General features: G+C 37.3%; 1 protein-coding gene and 1 pseudogene across 5 annotated transcripts in view; one reads left to right on the top strand and one right to left on the bottom strand.

Moving 5' to 3' along the window:
- Window positions 1-14,902, top strand: part of JMJD1C (jumonji domain containing 1C) — a 362,166-nt gene that overhangs the window by 300,589 nt on the left and 46,675 nt on the right. For 2 of the 4 annotated variants that reach the window (XM_030797724.1, XM_030797725.1), the window contains 5 exons: window positions 8,312-8,417; window positions 10,942-11,066; window positions 12,569-12,712; window positions 12,810-13,002; window positions 13,120-14,798. In XM_030797724.1, the coding sequence (XP_030653584.1) occupies window positions 8,411-8,417; window positions 10,942-11,066; window positions 12,569-12,712; window positions 12,810-13,002; window positions 13,120-14,798 (2,148 nt within the window). In that variant the 5' untranslated portion in view covers window positions 8,312-8,410. Of the gene's footprint in view, window positions 1-8,311; window positions 8,418-10,941; window positions 11,067-12,568; window positions 12,717-12,809; window positions 13,003-13,119; window positions 14,799-14,902 lie in introns of those variants that run through there. The other 2 variants (XM_030797726.1, XM_030797727.1) reach the window with 2 other exon arrangements.
- On the bottom strand, window positions 5,086-6,178 carry LOC100580886 (annotated as a pseudogene). The gene has a single exon (XR_121177.4). The product of XR_121177.4 is annotated as a putative deoxyribonuclease TATDN1 pseudogene (transcript).

Genomic DNA, 14,902 nt, shown 5'->3' with positions numbered 1-14,902 from the left:
TTAAACAGTTGAAAACTCAAAAGAAGAATATGTCATAACACCTAAACATTCTATGAAATTCACATTTCATAGAATGCTAATATAGAAACATTTATTGGAACATAGCCATGCTCATTCATTTATGTATTTTTATGGTATTTTTTGGCTACTTTTCTGCTGTAACAGCAGGGTTGAGTAGTTGTGACAACTGGTATGGCCCATAAAGCCTAATATATTTACTTTCTGGCCATTTACAAAAAATGTTTGCTAGCCCTTATTATAATTCATGAAAATACATGGAAGCCTTCAGTGGTACCTTCATTTAGTTAACTGCATGTGGTATAGACAGCTGTGCTTTTTGAGCACCCCTGTAGCAACTTTCAAACTTTATATATTTCCTGTCCCAGCAAATCCTTATTAACAAAATGGATTCTTTTGTAAGTTAAAAAGATGCGGTGTAGTAAAAATTAATGTCACTCGTGCGGACTTAACATTCATGTTTTAAAACTGTTGCCAGCAATCTCAGGGATCTAAGAACAAGCAACTATTTGTAGTTTTGCTAAACCATGAATTTATGACTGGCGAAACTGGTATGGCAAAACATGTTCAATCACCTAATCTGATGTTCAGGATACAAAATATTTGCTTTTATGGTAACTCTTATACTATGAAAGATGGTTTTTATGGATAAATTTATGTAATGGAATGGAATTTAAGAAAGCACACTGGATGTTACCACAAAGGTCAAGGGTTTTATAGCAGAGGGGAAAATCATTCCATTAATAAGCCACACATATCAGTATCAATTTGAAAGTGAGCATTCAGTCATTATCTATCAGAAATTGTCCAAAGGAGGAGAAACTGCTCCAGTTTTGTGATATGTCTTTTATACTAAAATGAAAGTGCTACTCTAGACATCAGTTGAGACTTTAGAGCAAATCTATTATATTATTAAGCCAATCTTCTCTGTCACTTAGAAACTAACCACCCTTTGTTGGCTTTTTGTCAGCAGTCAAATAAGACTATGTGTGACATAAAGAATGTATTTCTTGAACTGGCAAGGAGCACTCTACCTTATTATCTTAGGAAATGAGTTATGTATATTTTTAACATTTTCATGATACTGGTGTCATTAAACCTAACCAGGCATATCTGAATATTTTAGTGTTCTGAGCTTATGTTTTATATTACCTAGATGGTTATTTTTTTCTTTCAAATTAAGTAGAAAGTACATAATCACTTAAAATTATGTCAGTACAGTAGTCTTACTGTGAAAATACACATTCCAGCCTGATTTTAACCTTTTCTTTGAGAGTCTCACTCTGCCACCCAGACTGGAGTACAGTGGCACAATCTAGGCTCACTGCAACTTCTGCCTCCCAGGTTCAAGGGATTCTCCTGCCTCAGCCTCCCGAGTAGCTGGGATTATAGATGCGCACCACTACACCCAAATACTTTTTTTTGTATTTTTTAGTAGAGATGAGGTTTGGTTTTACCATATTGGTCAGGCTGGTCTCGAAGTCATGACCTCACGTGATCCGCCCGCCTCGGCTTCCCAAAGTACTAGGATTACAGGCATGAGCCACCACACCCGGCCTGATTTCAACCTTTTACTCCATCATGTCCTTCTCTTTTTTTTTTGAAACAGGGTTGTGCTTTGTCGCCCAGGCTGAAGTGCAGTGGCACGATTATAGCTCACTGCTGCCTTGAATTCCTGGGCTCAAGTGATCCTCCCATCTCAGCCTCCCAAGTAGTTGGGACTGCAGGTGCGCACCCCACCATGCCTGGCTAATATTTAAATTTTTTGTAGCAATGGCATCTCGCCATGTTGCTCAGGCTGGGCTCGAACTCCTGGACTCAAGGGATCCTCCCACCTTGGCTGCCTGAAGTGCTGGGATTATAGGTGTGAGCCACCGCACCTGGCCCCATTATCCCCTCCTGTACACTTGAAAAAATACCGTTATTCTGATCATCCAAATAGTCATTCAGCACAGTGTTAACATAGAAAAAAACAGCATTTGGGTATTTGTAAATCATGACTAAGGTACATTACCAAAGTGAGGTTTCTTCTCTTTTACACTTTCTGATTATAAGATTGCATGAGTTTGCCACCCTAAGTCTCCTCTCTTTGATGAGTATTTGCCTATTTCTATATATGGAATGTCACATAACCAGTGTTAGAAGTTTATAGAAAGGTATCTTCCACCCATTGTCTTTCAGTTCTTGCTTTTGAGTCAGCCTCACTTTATAAGATAATGTTGCCTTTTACCCCTTACATATAAAGAAATGTGTCAAATTTTAAAAGGCAATAATAGTAAACTTTCATTTCTTTTGATTGTGCTAATGAGACAGAGTATATGTGGAGGGAAGGGAGGGTGGGGGAGAAGAACCTGAGCCCTGGAAGTCACAGAACTAGGTTCAGATATCAGCTCTGTCACTTTCTGCTTGTAACCATGAGCCTCCCTGAACATACTATGTATTTCAGCTCACAAAATTGTTACAACAATTGATACGTTTGGAAAGCACCAGCACAGTGTCTGCCATAGTAAATGCACCTTTAGGTTAGCTTTTTTTTGGAGATGGAGTCTCGCTCTTGCTGCCCAGGCTGGAGTGCAATGGCGCCATCTCAGCTTACTGCATCCTCTGCCTCCCAGGTTCAGGCGATTCTCCAGCCTCAGCCTCCCCAGTAGCTGGGATTCACAGGCGCGTGTCACTACACCTGGCTAATTTTTGTATTTTTAGTAGAGGCGGGGTTTCACCATGTTGGCCTGGTCGAACCCCTAATCTCAGGTGATCCACCTGCCTCGGCCTCCCAAAGTGCTGGGATTATAGGTGTGAGCCACTGCGCCTGGCCTTATGTTAGCTATTTTTGTGTATCAGTACATTAAGGTGTCTCGCTAATGTTCAATTAGAGTTCATGTCCATCTTTGCAAAAGGAGGAACAACACACAAGTGAACTATGTACTCCCAAACCTCATTTAACATGTTTTTTGAACTTTTTCTGTGTTCTGTATATGTTTCTAATAAAGCAGATCTTAGTGAACTGATTTCTTTCCATTTGTCATTTGCTGGAGGTTATAACTAGTAGCTCAAATAGGATACAGTTTACATAGGAGGAGAGCTTCACAGAGGGTCCTGTCTCTTCACTTAGCTAGGTGACTTGTTTTTGAAAAATTAATGGGTATTAGTTATTCAAGATAAAAACTATTATATATAGGTAACTACTTATAGTTACTGTCTTTAAAGTGTGAAATGTGAAGACTGTGCCATTAAGTGGATTTTTTTCTTTTTTTTTTTTTTTGAGACAGAGTCTTGCTCTGTCGCTAGGCTGGAGTGCACTGGTGCAGTCTTGGCTCACTGCAACCTCTGGGTTCAAGCGATTCTCCTGCCTCAGCCTCCCTGGTAGCTGGGATTACAGGCGCCCGCCACCACACAAAGCTAGTTTTTGTATTTTTAGTAGAGATGAGGTTTCACCATGTTGGCCAGGCTGGTCTCGATCTCCTGACCTCGTGATCCACCTGCCTCGGCCTCCCAAAGTGCTGGGATTGTTGGTGTGAGCCACCGCGCCCGGCCCATTAAGTGGATTTTTAATCTCACACAAGCTCAAGGCACAGCTGAAGACCTTTTAAATTCTGTGAAAGATAGTGGATATTCATAGCTAGTTTTTAATTCCAGACCCTTAATTTCTCTTATCTGTAAGTCAGCCTTGTTGACTTGTATCTAACATTTAGCACCTTTACAAAATTATTCAAGCCAGTAAATATATATAAAAAAACTATTTGGCTTTGTTACAAGATTTGCTCATTTAACCTTTAACAATCCTCTTTAAAATGGGAATGATGATGTAACAGAAATCGCTGTAACTTACAAAGTAATATATGTATACAAGGGGGAGGAATTCAGCAACAACAATGCCTGTCATAAATCAGGCAGTGCATTGGGATACTTTTTGTGGGTTTTAATTAACCAGGTAGTTCACATCATTCAGTACTCAAATGTCATAATTCAGAATTAGATGTTTTAAGAAAGCTAATTTCTGTACATAATAAAAAATCTTATTAAAAAATTTATTAAGATAGAAAAAGAGGGAAATATTAGTAACTCTGCTTTATAGAGGAGGAGATTGAGAGACCAGAGTTTGAACCTGCATAAAGTCATATCAGTAAAGGAACTGAAATTAACAGTTTTTAGTGGTATGCTATTTCCACTAGATAATTAATGGTTTATTGTTGGAAAAATATTTGTATATTGTTTAATGATCTTGGAAATAGAGCCCATTATTTTAACCTGTTGAAAAAGTATTTATAAGGCTGGACGCGGAGGCTCATGCCTGTAATCCCACTGGGAGGCCAGCGAGGGCGGATCAAGAGGTCAGGAGTTTGAGACCAGCCTGACCAACATGGCAAAACCCCGTCTCTACTAAAAATACAAAAATTAGCCGGTCGTGGAGGCCGAGGCAGGAGAATCTCTTGAACCTGGGAGGCGGAGGTTGCAGTCAACCGAGATTGCATCACTGCACTCCAGCCTGGGTGACAGAGTGAGACTCCATCTCAAAACAAAACAAAACAAAAAATATTTATAAATAAATGTTGAAGAAATAGATTATATATCCTAGTAGTTATAACTTATAAAATTTCAACATAGGCAACTGGTTTTATAGCCCATTATTTTAACCTGTTGAATAAATAAGATATAAATAAATGAGTTATAAGTTGTAAAATTTCAACACAGTCAACTGGTTTTATAAAGTGTACTTGTCTGCAAGGTGTTGGCAATGCTTCTTTAAAAACAGTTTATAGCCTGGTGTGATAGCTCACGCCTGTAATCCCTGCACTTTGGGAAGCCAAGGTGGGCAGATTGCTTGAGTCCAGGAGTTTGAGACCAGCCTGGTCAACATGGTGAAACCCCGTCTCTACTAAAAATACAAAAATTAGTTGTGCGTGGTGGTATGTGCCTGTAATCCCCAGCTACTCAGGAAGCTGAGGCAGCAGAATCACTTGAACTTGGGAGGCGAAGATTCCAGTGAGTCAAGATCGTGCCCAGCACGCTATGGGCTGGGAGAGTGAGACTGTGTCTCAGAAAAAAAAAAACCAGCACAGAAAAAAAGTTTATAATTCCCTATATTATGGAAAAGGTATATGGATGGTTATGTATAGAAGTTTTTGTTTGTTTGTTTGTTTGCAGATAATTTCTTTATTGAAACTATCAGTAAGTTTTACTATGAAATTTTACATACATGATGGAAAGTGGAAGACATATACCAATTATATTCCAGGAAAAAATAATAGTATTGTTATATAGTGTATTGGCTGATTCCAGTGGATCCTCATCTCTCACTGCTGACATTATCTCCAATATTTGAATTATATGGCAGGGTTCATTTCTGTCTTTTCAGCAGTGCCCACTTTTCCACTTCTTTTTGGTAGGAAATGCAGTTTTTATATATTTTGATCCAGCATGTGTACTTTTGACTCCACACCAAGGTGCATCTGTCTCAATCATTAATTTTTCACTAGGAATTGACTTCAAAACTTTCAAATTAGTTTCAGTTTTCAGTGAGCAACCATTAAATCCTATATAAAGATCCAAGTCAATCAAAGCAGCTGCTCCTTCCTTGGTACCATCAAATGAATGCACCACTCCCCCTACACACCGATCTCTATTTCTTTTCATTATGTCCAAAAATTCAGCATGTGAGTTTCGACAATGAAGAAACATTGGTAATATTGTTTGTTCTGACAGTTCAAACTATTTTTTAAAATATTTGAGTTGAGTATCTTTGGGACAAAACTGCAGTCGGTCAAAATCAAGTCCACATTCTCCTATTGCCACAACTTTCCCTTTATTGTTTTCAGCAAGATTTAGCAACTCCTTTAAGTAAAGATCAGGGTTATTTTCAAATTCACCACATCTTGTAGGATGACATCCAACTGTACTGAAAAACATATGATTTGTTTGTGCCAAATGCGGTGCATCTTTACTGTCTTGTAGATTTCCACCTGTAATCATAAACTTTTTAACACCAATCTCGACAGCTCTCCCTATTACATTCTGTAAGTCATCTTGATGCTTTTGAACCCCCCTATAAATTCCTATGAACATGGGGTCAGTCAATTTGATACCAATATCGATAAACTTGAAATGACTCATGACTGCGGATGGGGGACCTCCCCGGTGGAAGCGCTATGTATGGAAGTTTTAAAGTGAGAAAAATTTTTAAAGAACTTGCTGTCAGAGATGTCTGAAAATAGTAATGGTTTTCCTTGTAAAATAGTTTTCTATGGGCCGGGTGTGGTGGCTCACGCCTGTAATACCAACAGTTTGGGAGGTCGAGGCAGGTGGATCACCTGAGGTCAGGAGTTTGAGACCAGCCTAACCAGTATGATGAAACCCCGTCTCTACTAAAAATACAAAAATTAGCCAAGCATGGTGGCATGCTCCTGTAACCCCAGCTACTCGGGAGGCTGAGACAGGAGAATCGCTTGAACCTGGGAGGCGGAGGTTGCAGTAAGCTGAGATCGTGCCATTGCACTCCAGCCTGGGCAACAAGAGCAAAACTCCGTCTCAAAAAAAAAAAAAGAAAAAAAAGCTTCCCATGTTCTGTTTGTTATAGACTAGACTGTCAGCTGGTGTGCATTAAGGGGGTTAGAGTCTGATAGGACTTTCTAAGTGTGTACTGTATTATTGAGGGGGTGCAGAGAAGAGATTGCTAGAAAGTTTCTTTGCAAAGTAAAGAAAGACATGTTAATGCCCATTTCTTTCTCCCAAAACGACAGATTGTGCCTACTTATTTGTATGACAGTTTTTCATCCTGGTATTTTCTTCTGCTATAAAGCAGTACTTCTATATATTTTCCAAGGAACATAGTTAACTAATTTAAAGGCCCTTACTTTGGCCTGTTGGCTTTCACTATGTTTAAGTACATATCAGATAGAATATTTACCACAATACTATTCTAAAAATACAGAGTAGTGCCTTAAAAAGCAGTACAAGAAGGAAACACTTTACCTGGATAGACTTTGGAGGAGAGTGAAGTATGACCTACTTGATTAGGCGTCCTTTTTTATTTTTTACACTTCAGCCACCTTTTGGCTTTACGAAGTTGCCAAATTGTTTTTTATTCGTCAGTTATAGTTCACTTAGTTTAGCTCTTTTCTATTCACTGGTTTCCATGATCTGCCTGTCCACTTTTTTTTTTTTTTTTTTTTTTTTTTTGAGACGGAGTCTCCCTCTGTTGCCCAGGCTGGAGTGCAGTGGCGTGATCTCGGCCCACTGCAAGTGCCACCTCCCGGGTTCACACCATTCTCCTGCCTCAGCCTCCTGAGTAGCTGGGACTGCAGGTGCCCACCACCACGCCCAGCTAATTTTTTTGTATTTTTAGTAGAGATGGGGTTTCACCATGTTAGCCAGGATGGTCTCGATCTCCTGACCTTGTGATCCACCCGCCTCAGCCTCCCAAAGTGCTGGGATTACAGGCGTGAGCCACCGTGCCCGGCCCTGCTTGTCCACTTTTAAAATAGTTGCCATTTGACAGTGCTGGTTTGTTATTCTTGCCAGCTACTCTAGTGTTCCTGCAGCTGATCTCAAATGCAGGAGCAGCAAAGGTAGTTTGAGAGAGAGAGAGGGAGAACAGAATGTCAGAGTCCAGTGGGAGACCAGCAAATTGTGGGAAATCACGTGACTGTATGATTCACATCTCCAATGAGAGAGAATCGGTTGTTTCTATGTCTAGATCCACCCTGTTATGAGAGTAATACCATCAATAATGTAATTTTAATTGTCTCGATGCTTTGGCGCTAGTTTCAAGAAATAAAATTTTTAGCAGCAAAATTACTGGTCAGATGACTGAGTAGAACTGAATTTGATGACATTTAAATCAGGACAGAATAAAAGTAGTTTCAAACTCTAGAGGTTAAGTATTATGGGAAGGTCAGTAAGTCATCTGTGAATATATATCTATTGTCATTAAAATGTTCACCTCAGTTCTTTTGCCAACACCTTTAAATGACCTGATGTTATTTGATTTGTATATTGCTTCCAATAGTGAATCCCTTAAAAAGATGAGTTGAATAAGGCTATACTTTAAAAGTTAGAAAACCCATTAATTTCAGATTTTGACTTTAGGACATCGTTGTCAAGGGTCAAGTCTTACCACAGATTAATTTCTTATGCTCTTTTGTTGCCAGTGAACTATAACTCACGAATTTGTGTTTTTGCGTACATTTAGATCAAAGGAATTTTCTTCAGTCCTTAGAACATATAGGAGGGAAAGTCGGTAACATTAATGATAGGAGAGCGTAACATGGACCTTTCTTTTAATCTGTAATTCTAGGACGACATAGACAGCCTAAACCCAGTTCTCAGGGACAACCCGCAGCTTCACGAGGAAGTGAAAGTCTGGGTAAAGGAACAAAAGGTTCAGGAGATTTTTATGCAAGGTAACTATTTTGAAGTTATGCGTTAAATTTTTTTGGATCTAGGCAACTTACCGTATTTGTTTTTGGTTATTCAATTGTGTGCAATATAAATAGAAGGCCCGGTCCAATATTTTGAGTTATATACATCCAGGAAAATAATAGCAGAATCATAATAATTTTGATAGAAAGTTGATAATTTCACGAGTGTATTAACTTTATTTGAACTAAATGCCTGTCATGAAATTACAGCCACATGGGTGTTTTGTTGACAGAAAACTGCATATTATGGAATTCTTTAGGTGTGTCTTTCCTGGAGAAGGAAGCATTGTTTGCAGTAGAGGGTTGCCCACAGCCACAATTGATTTCCTTTGAAGAATGTCCTTCGTATCTGGTAAAAGTGGCCTATTTCAGTGCACCTTTTTCAAAAATTTACTAGTCTTTTGTTTCCTTTGTTTAGTATGTTACAACGTGTGACCTTCAAACCAGTGGGGTTTGACAATTTTTAGCAATTCCCATTTCTGTCAGTAAAATCATGTATTGTAAATACAAGCTTTTTGGAAATTGAATGGAAAGTGAGACAATATGGCATGAACTGTTGTCGAATGTCTCTGTGAATGGAATTTTGTTGTTAAATTCCCATATTTATCTCAACCGTCAACTTCCATGCCATTAAGCATCCAGAAAGAATCCCAAAGCTGTTTGCTTTATATGGGTATGTACAGTAGTGGATCGTCTACATATTTAATTATTCCTAGGCTAAATATTCTTTAAACTTTTTTGTGGAGAATTTAAAACACATACAAAAATAGAATATTTCAGTGAACTTTCATTCACCTCTCTCCCAGCCCCAACAACTGTCAAATCTTGGCTGATCCTGTGCCATCCATACCCCCTTCTGTCAAATTTCATACATCACCCTATTCTATTCATTTTTTTAAACAAAACAATGCTGGAACATTATTCTGAAAAAAGTAATAGTTTTTAAATTTAAAATACTAGGTATTTCAAGTTTTCATTTGTCTCATAAATGTCGAAGATTTTAACAGGTTGGATTTTTAAAAATCAAGGGATTCAGAAAAGGTCCACACATTGTGATTATTTGGTACATCCCCATTGTTTCTCTTGTTTTCCCTTTCCTTGCAATTTATTTGTTGAAGAAACCAGGCAAATTTTTAAAAAATAATATTTTGTTTCTGCATTGTATCCTTAGAGGAGAAAAGATTAAGGGGCAGTACAGTCCCTATTCATTCAATGCAGAATTGTGTGAGGCTGACTCTAAGCTATGTTAAGTAGTGGGAACAAACCAGTGTAAACTGTTTGTTAATGGGAATTGAAAACTGATCGTATTTGGAATTACTCTATAAGCATGTCCTATATTAGAAAAAATAATATGGAGTCTTACTCTTTAATAGTTAGAAAAGACTGAAGTTTATATAATTGATATGGCTACTAACCAGTGTTTACGCATCACCTCCCTTAAATTATAGCCAGTCAACATCTTCACTTTTCTCTAGATGAACGGATTTAATTTACAGGTCATATGGAATACTTTCTACAGTTCATTGATTTATATGTATATATTTAAAGCTGGCAAAGGATTGTTGAATCAGTTATAACTGTAGAAGAAAGAACATCAGAAAAATAAGTTCAGTCCCAGATCTTTGACTTAAAATTTTACCTAATCTGTCAACCTCTCACTTTCTTGATTTTTGTAAAAGGGCTAACAATACTTAAGAGAGAGAATTAAATAAGCACTTGAAAATTTTGAAAGCACTTTGTAAATTATTAAGGTACAGCAGTTACTTCCCTTACAGTTCTTTGTTAAAGTATTTGATACCATTTTAATACTTGTCAATTAAAGATCATTTTCATCTCAGTATCCTCTTCTGTAGTGACTTGTTTTATTAGGCATATCTGAATATCTGCAGATAAATATCTTTAATTTTTTTTTATTTTCTAATGGATATCTATACAAGAATATCCTTTGAAAAAGTGAGTTTAACACAAAAGTGTACCGTATTTCGTTAAAAATTTTTAGTGCTATATGTATAAATTCACTTAGCCAATCTCTTTTTTAAGACTTTTAGCAGCTTTTTCTGGCTGTGATAGCAAATCAAAATTTATAGTTGTTTATAGTAAAGTTTTGGCAACTAGAAGACTCAAACAAACATCAAGTTGCAAGTTAATCTTTCTGTTTCAACCATGTAGTCATCTACTGCAATCTTACTAAGTAGCTTCATAACCTTACTACATTCTACACTACTATAACTTTGCATTTTGAACTGTTCTCTTATTAACTCGTGATCCTGGAAACCTTCCTTCTCTCTTATTTCTATTGAATCAGGAAGTATGTAGGTCTAGTGCAGTGTATGTAGTAACTTCAGAATGATTCATTTGAAAAGATATTTACTTCTAAAACATTTTTTGGAAAACTGATAGTTGGATATATTACTATTATACACTAGCTCATGTTTCTTCTAAAAGGCAGTTATTAAATGAAGATGTCTCCATTTAAGATGTTTCTATTTCTTGTGTTTTTTTTAAGGCCCTTATTCCTTAAATGGATACAGAGTGAGAGTATATAGACAAGACTCTGCCACCCAGTGGTTTACTGGCATAATTACTCATCATGATCTCTTCACCCGCACCATGATCGTTATGAATGATCAGGTAAATAGTTCCACAAATATTTTTGTAGAGATTTTAAAAGTTCAAATCATCCATGCCCCCCAAAATACATCAACAATTTGATACTAAATAATTTTTATCTCTGGGGTTTTTAGTCATGTAATTCTAGTAAGTTTAAATGTATCTGATATTACATAGAGGTCATTTCAGGTCATAGGGAGACAGCAATGCTCAATTTATTTCAACACTGATAAAATCAGTTCCTAAAATAGAGGCATTAAACTCTTTTAATTGATTAGTCTTTTTTAAATCATTAGATCAGCTAAAATTTTCTTTCTCGGAGTTTCAGTTTTTCTGTCCCTCCAGTAATAAAAATATTTCCCAAATCATTTCTTTTCATCAGTGAAAACTTAAACACACACTACAGTTCTTCTCACATCAAATATCAGTGCTGGTATGCTCCATTAAGTTTTATGGTGAATCTTTAGGATTACAAGTTTCCCATGGAGTTTTTTTTTTTTTTTTTTGAGATGGAGTCTTGCTCTGTCGCCCAGGCTGGAGTGCAGTGGCATGATCTCGGCTCACTATAAGCTCTGCCACCTGGGTTCACACCATTTTCCTGCCTCAGCCTCCCGAGTAACTGTGACTACAGGCGCCCGCCACCACACCTGGCTAATTTTTTTGCATTTTTAGTAGAGATGCGGTTTCACCATGTTAGCCAGGATGGTCTCGATCTCCTGACCTCGTGATCGGCCCACCTCGGCCTCCCAAAGTGCTGGGATTATAGGCGTGAGCCACCACGCCCGGCTCCTATGGAGTTTTAAGTACCAGTCTGAAAGTCTTGAGATTTCAAATTTTTTTTTAACTTAATACAAAAAATACTCATTTTTAAAGCTGTTGTTTATGTAGAAAAAATAGATATTTATACCTTCCTGCCTGATTGGATTGTGGAGATTATCTGATAGTGCGCCTTTATACACAATTCAAATACTTTGGTTAAAATGTAGTTAAAATGCTAGATAAGTGTTAATTCCTTCATTGCATTTGATTTTTTTCCTAAAACAGTGACAAACTTTTACCTCTCAAAAAAGGCACAAAACTGCCTTGAATTGTTAAAATAGTTTTAACCACATTTAAAAAATTACTCATTTGCACAATTTTTTTGTCTTTTTCTTCTCCCTGAAGTCTACCTCTGAGTTTTATTTTACAACTGCTTTTTGAAAATTACTTTCTATTTTTAAATAGAAAGTAATTTAAAAATTGTCGGCATCTATATTCTTGATTAATACCCTTGTTTTTCAAGATGTACTTGAAGTAAATATATTTGCTTTTTAATTCTTGGTTAGCAGTTGAAATGGTGAGTTTCAGAAGGTTAAAAAGGTAATTTTGCCTTAAGTGAATAAAATAAATTATTGTAACAGCATCTTATAAATTAGGGATCCCAAGCTGATTTCTAAACATTTCTACTGAGTAAAGAAATTATACCAAATATTTGATTAGCTCATTCTATTTAATTTTTGTTTTTGTTTTGTATCATGGATTAGGTACTAGAACCACAGAATGTCGATCCTTCTATGGTTCAAATGACCTTTCTAGATGATGTTGTTCACTCTTTGTTAAAAGGTGAAAATATTGGCATTACATCACGACGCAGGTCTCGTGCCAATCAAAACGTCAACGCTGTTCACGTATGTATGTTATTAGGGATGGATTTCTGTAAAATATTTTTCCTTAGGCTAGTAGAAACCAGGTAGTAAACAATTACTGTTAATTGGTTATTTTTAGAGCCATTATACACGTGCCCAAGCAAATAGTCCCAGACCAGCAATGAACTCCCAAGCTGCTGTACCAAAACAGAATATGCACCAGCAACAGCAACAAAGAAGTATCCGTCCAAATAAGAGGAAGGGCTCAGATAGCAGTATACCAGATGAAGAGAAGATGAAGGAGGAAAAATATGATTATATATCACGAGGAGGTAGGACCCACTGTTTTTTTTTTTTTTAAGGGAATGAAACCAAATAAAACAAAAATACATTTTAAAATATGCTTATTTAGTATGAAAAATAAGACTGTTCTTTCTTTAATCCTACAGAAAATCCTAAAGGTAAAAACAAACACTTGATGAATAAAAGAAGGAAACCTGAGGAGGATGAAAAGAAACTAAATATGAAAAGACTTCGAACTGACAATGTTTCAGACTTTTCTGAGAGCAGTGACTCAGAAAATTCAAATAAGAGAATAATAGATAATTCCTCAGAACAGAAGCCAGAGAATGAATTGAAAAATAAAAATACTTCAAAAATAAATGGAGAAGAAGGAAAACTCCATAATAACGAGAAGGCAGGAGAAGAGACCCTAAAAGATAGCCAGCCTCCCTGGGATCAAATACAGGAAGATAAAAAACATGAAGAAGCAGAGAAGCGGAAGTCTGTTGACACTCAGCTTCAAGAAGATATGATTATGCATTCGTCAGAACAGTCCACAGTTTCTGATCATAATTCTAATGATTTACTTCCTCAGGAATGCAATATGGATAAAACACATACCATGGAATTGCTACCAAAGGAGAAGTTTGTATCCAGACCACCCACACCAAAATGTGTTATTGATATTACAAATGACACTAATTTAGAAAAGGTGGCTCAGGAAAACTCAAGTACCTTTGGCCTTCAGACCCTTCAGAAAATGGATCCTAATGTTAGTGATTCAAAACACTCTATTGCAAATGCAAAATTCTTGGAAACAGCAAAACAAGATTCTGACCAGAGCTGGGTCAGTGATGTAGTTAAAGTGGATCTAACCCAGTCAAGTGTTACAAATGCTTCTTCAGGAAATGATCACTTGAACATGGAAAAAGAGAAGTATGTCTCTTACATTTCTCCTTTAAGTGTAGTTTCTGTCATGGAAGATAAGCTGCATAAGCGAAGTCCACCTCCAGAGACTATAAAATCTAAACTTAATACTTCAGTAGATACTCACAAGATAAAATCCAGCCCATCACCTGAAGTTGTTAAACCCAAAATAACTCATTCTCCTGATTCTGTAAAGTCTAAGGCCACTTATGTGAACAGCCAAGCTACTGGTGAAAGAAGACTGGCAAATAAGATAGAACATGAGCTATCAAGATGCAGTTTTCATCCAATTCCTACTCGAAGCAGTACATTAGAAACTACAAAGAGTCCTCTTATCATTGATAAAAATGAGCATTTTACAGTTTACAGAGATCCTGCACTTATTGGGTCAGAAACAGGAGCTAATCATATTTCACCTTTCCTAAGCCAGCATCCTTTTCCTCTTCACTCCTCATCTCATAGAACCTGTTTAAATCCAGGTACCCATCATCCTGCCTTAACTCCTGCACCCCATTTACTAGCCGGATCATCTAGTCAAACTCCATTACCTACCATTAACACTCATCCTCTGACTAGTGGTCCACACCATGCTGTTCATCACCCTCATTTACTTCCCACTGTGTTACCTGGAGTGCCTACTGCCTCTTTACTTGGTGGCCACCCACGACTAGAGAGTGCTCATGCCAGCAGCTTGAGCCACTTAGCACTAGCACACCAGCAGCAACAACAGTTGTTACAGCACCAGTCACCTCATCTTCTTGGACAAGCCCATCCTTCTGCTTCATATAATCAGCTTGGACTTTATCCAATTATTTGGCAGTATCCAAATGGAACACACGCATACTCAGGACTTGGTTTGCCTTCTTCTAAGTGGGTTCACCCAGAAAATGCAGTTAATGCTGAAGCTTCATTAAGGAGGGTAAGTTACACTATAGTTTGCCACATACCAGTATATATTAATGAACATGTACGGGTGCCTTTTCAATATTCCATCTATTTTTTAGGTCATTTCCTATTATAAAA

Source organism: Nomascus leucogenys, chromosome 18 (assembly GCF_006542625.1).
Source record: "Nomascus leucogenys isolate Asia chromosome 18, Asia_NLE_v1, whole genome shotgun sequence".
Classification (NCBI taxonomy): Eukaryota; Metazoa; Chordata; class Mammalia; order Primates; family Hylobatidae; genus Nomascus; species Nomascus leucogenys.
Note: the sequence above shows the minus strand (reverse complement) of the source record. Positions and strands in the feature narration are given on the sequence as shown.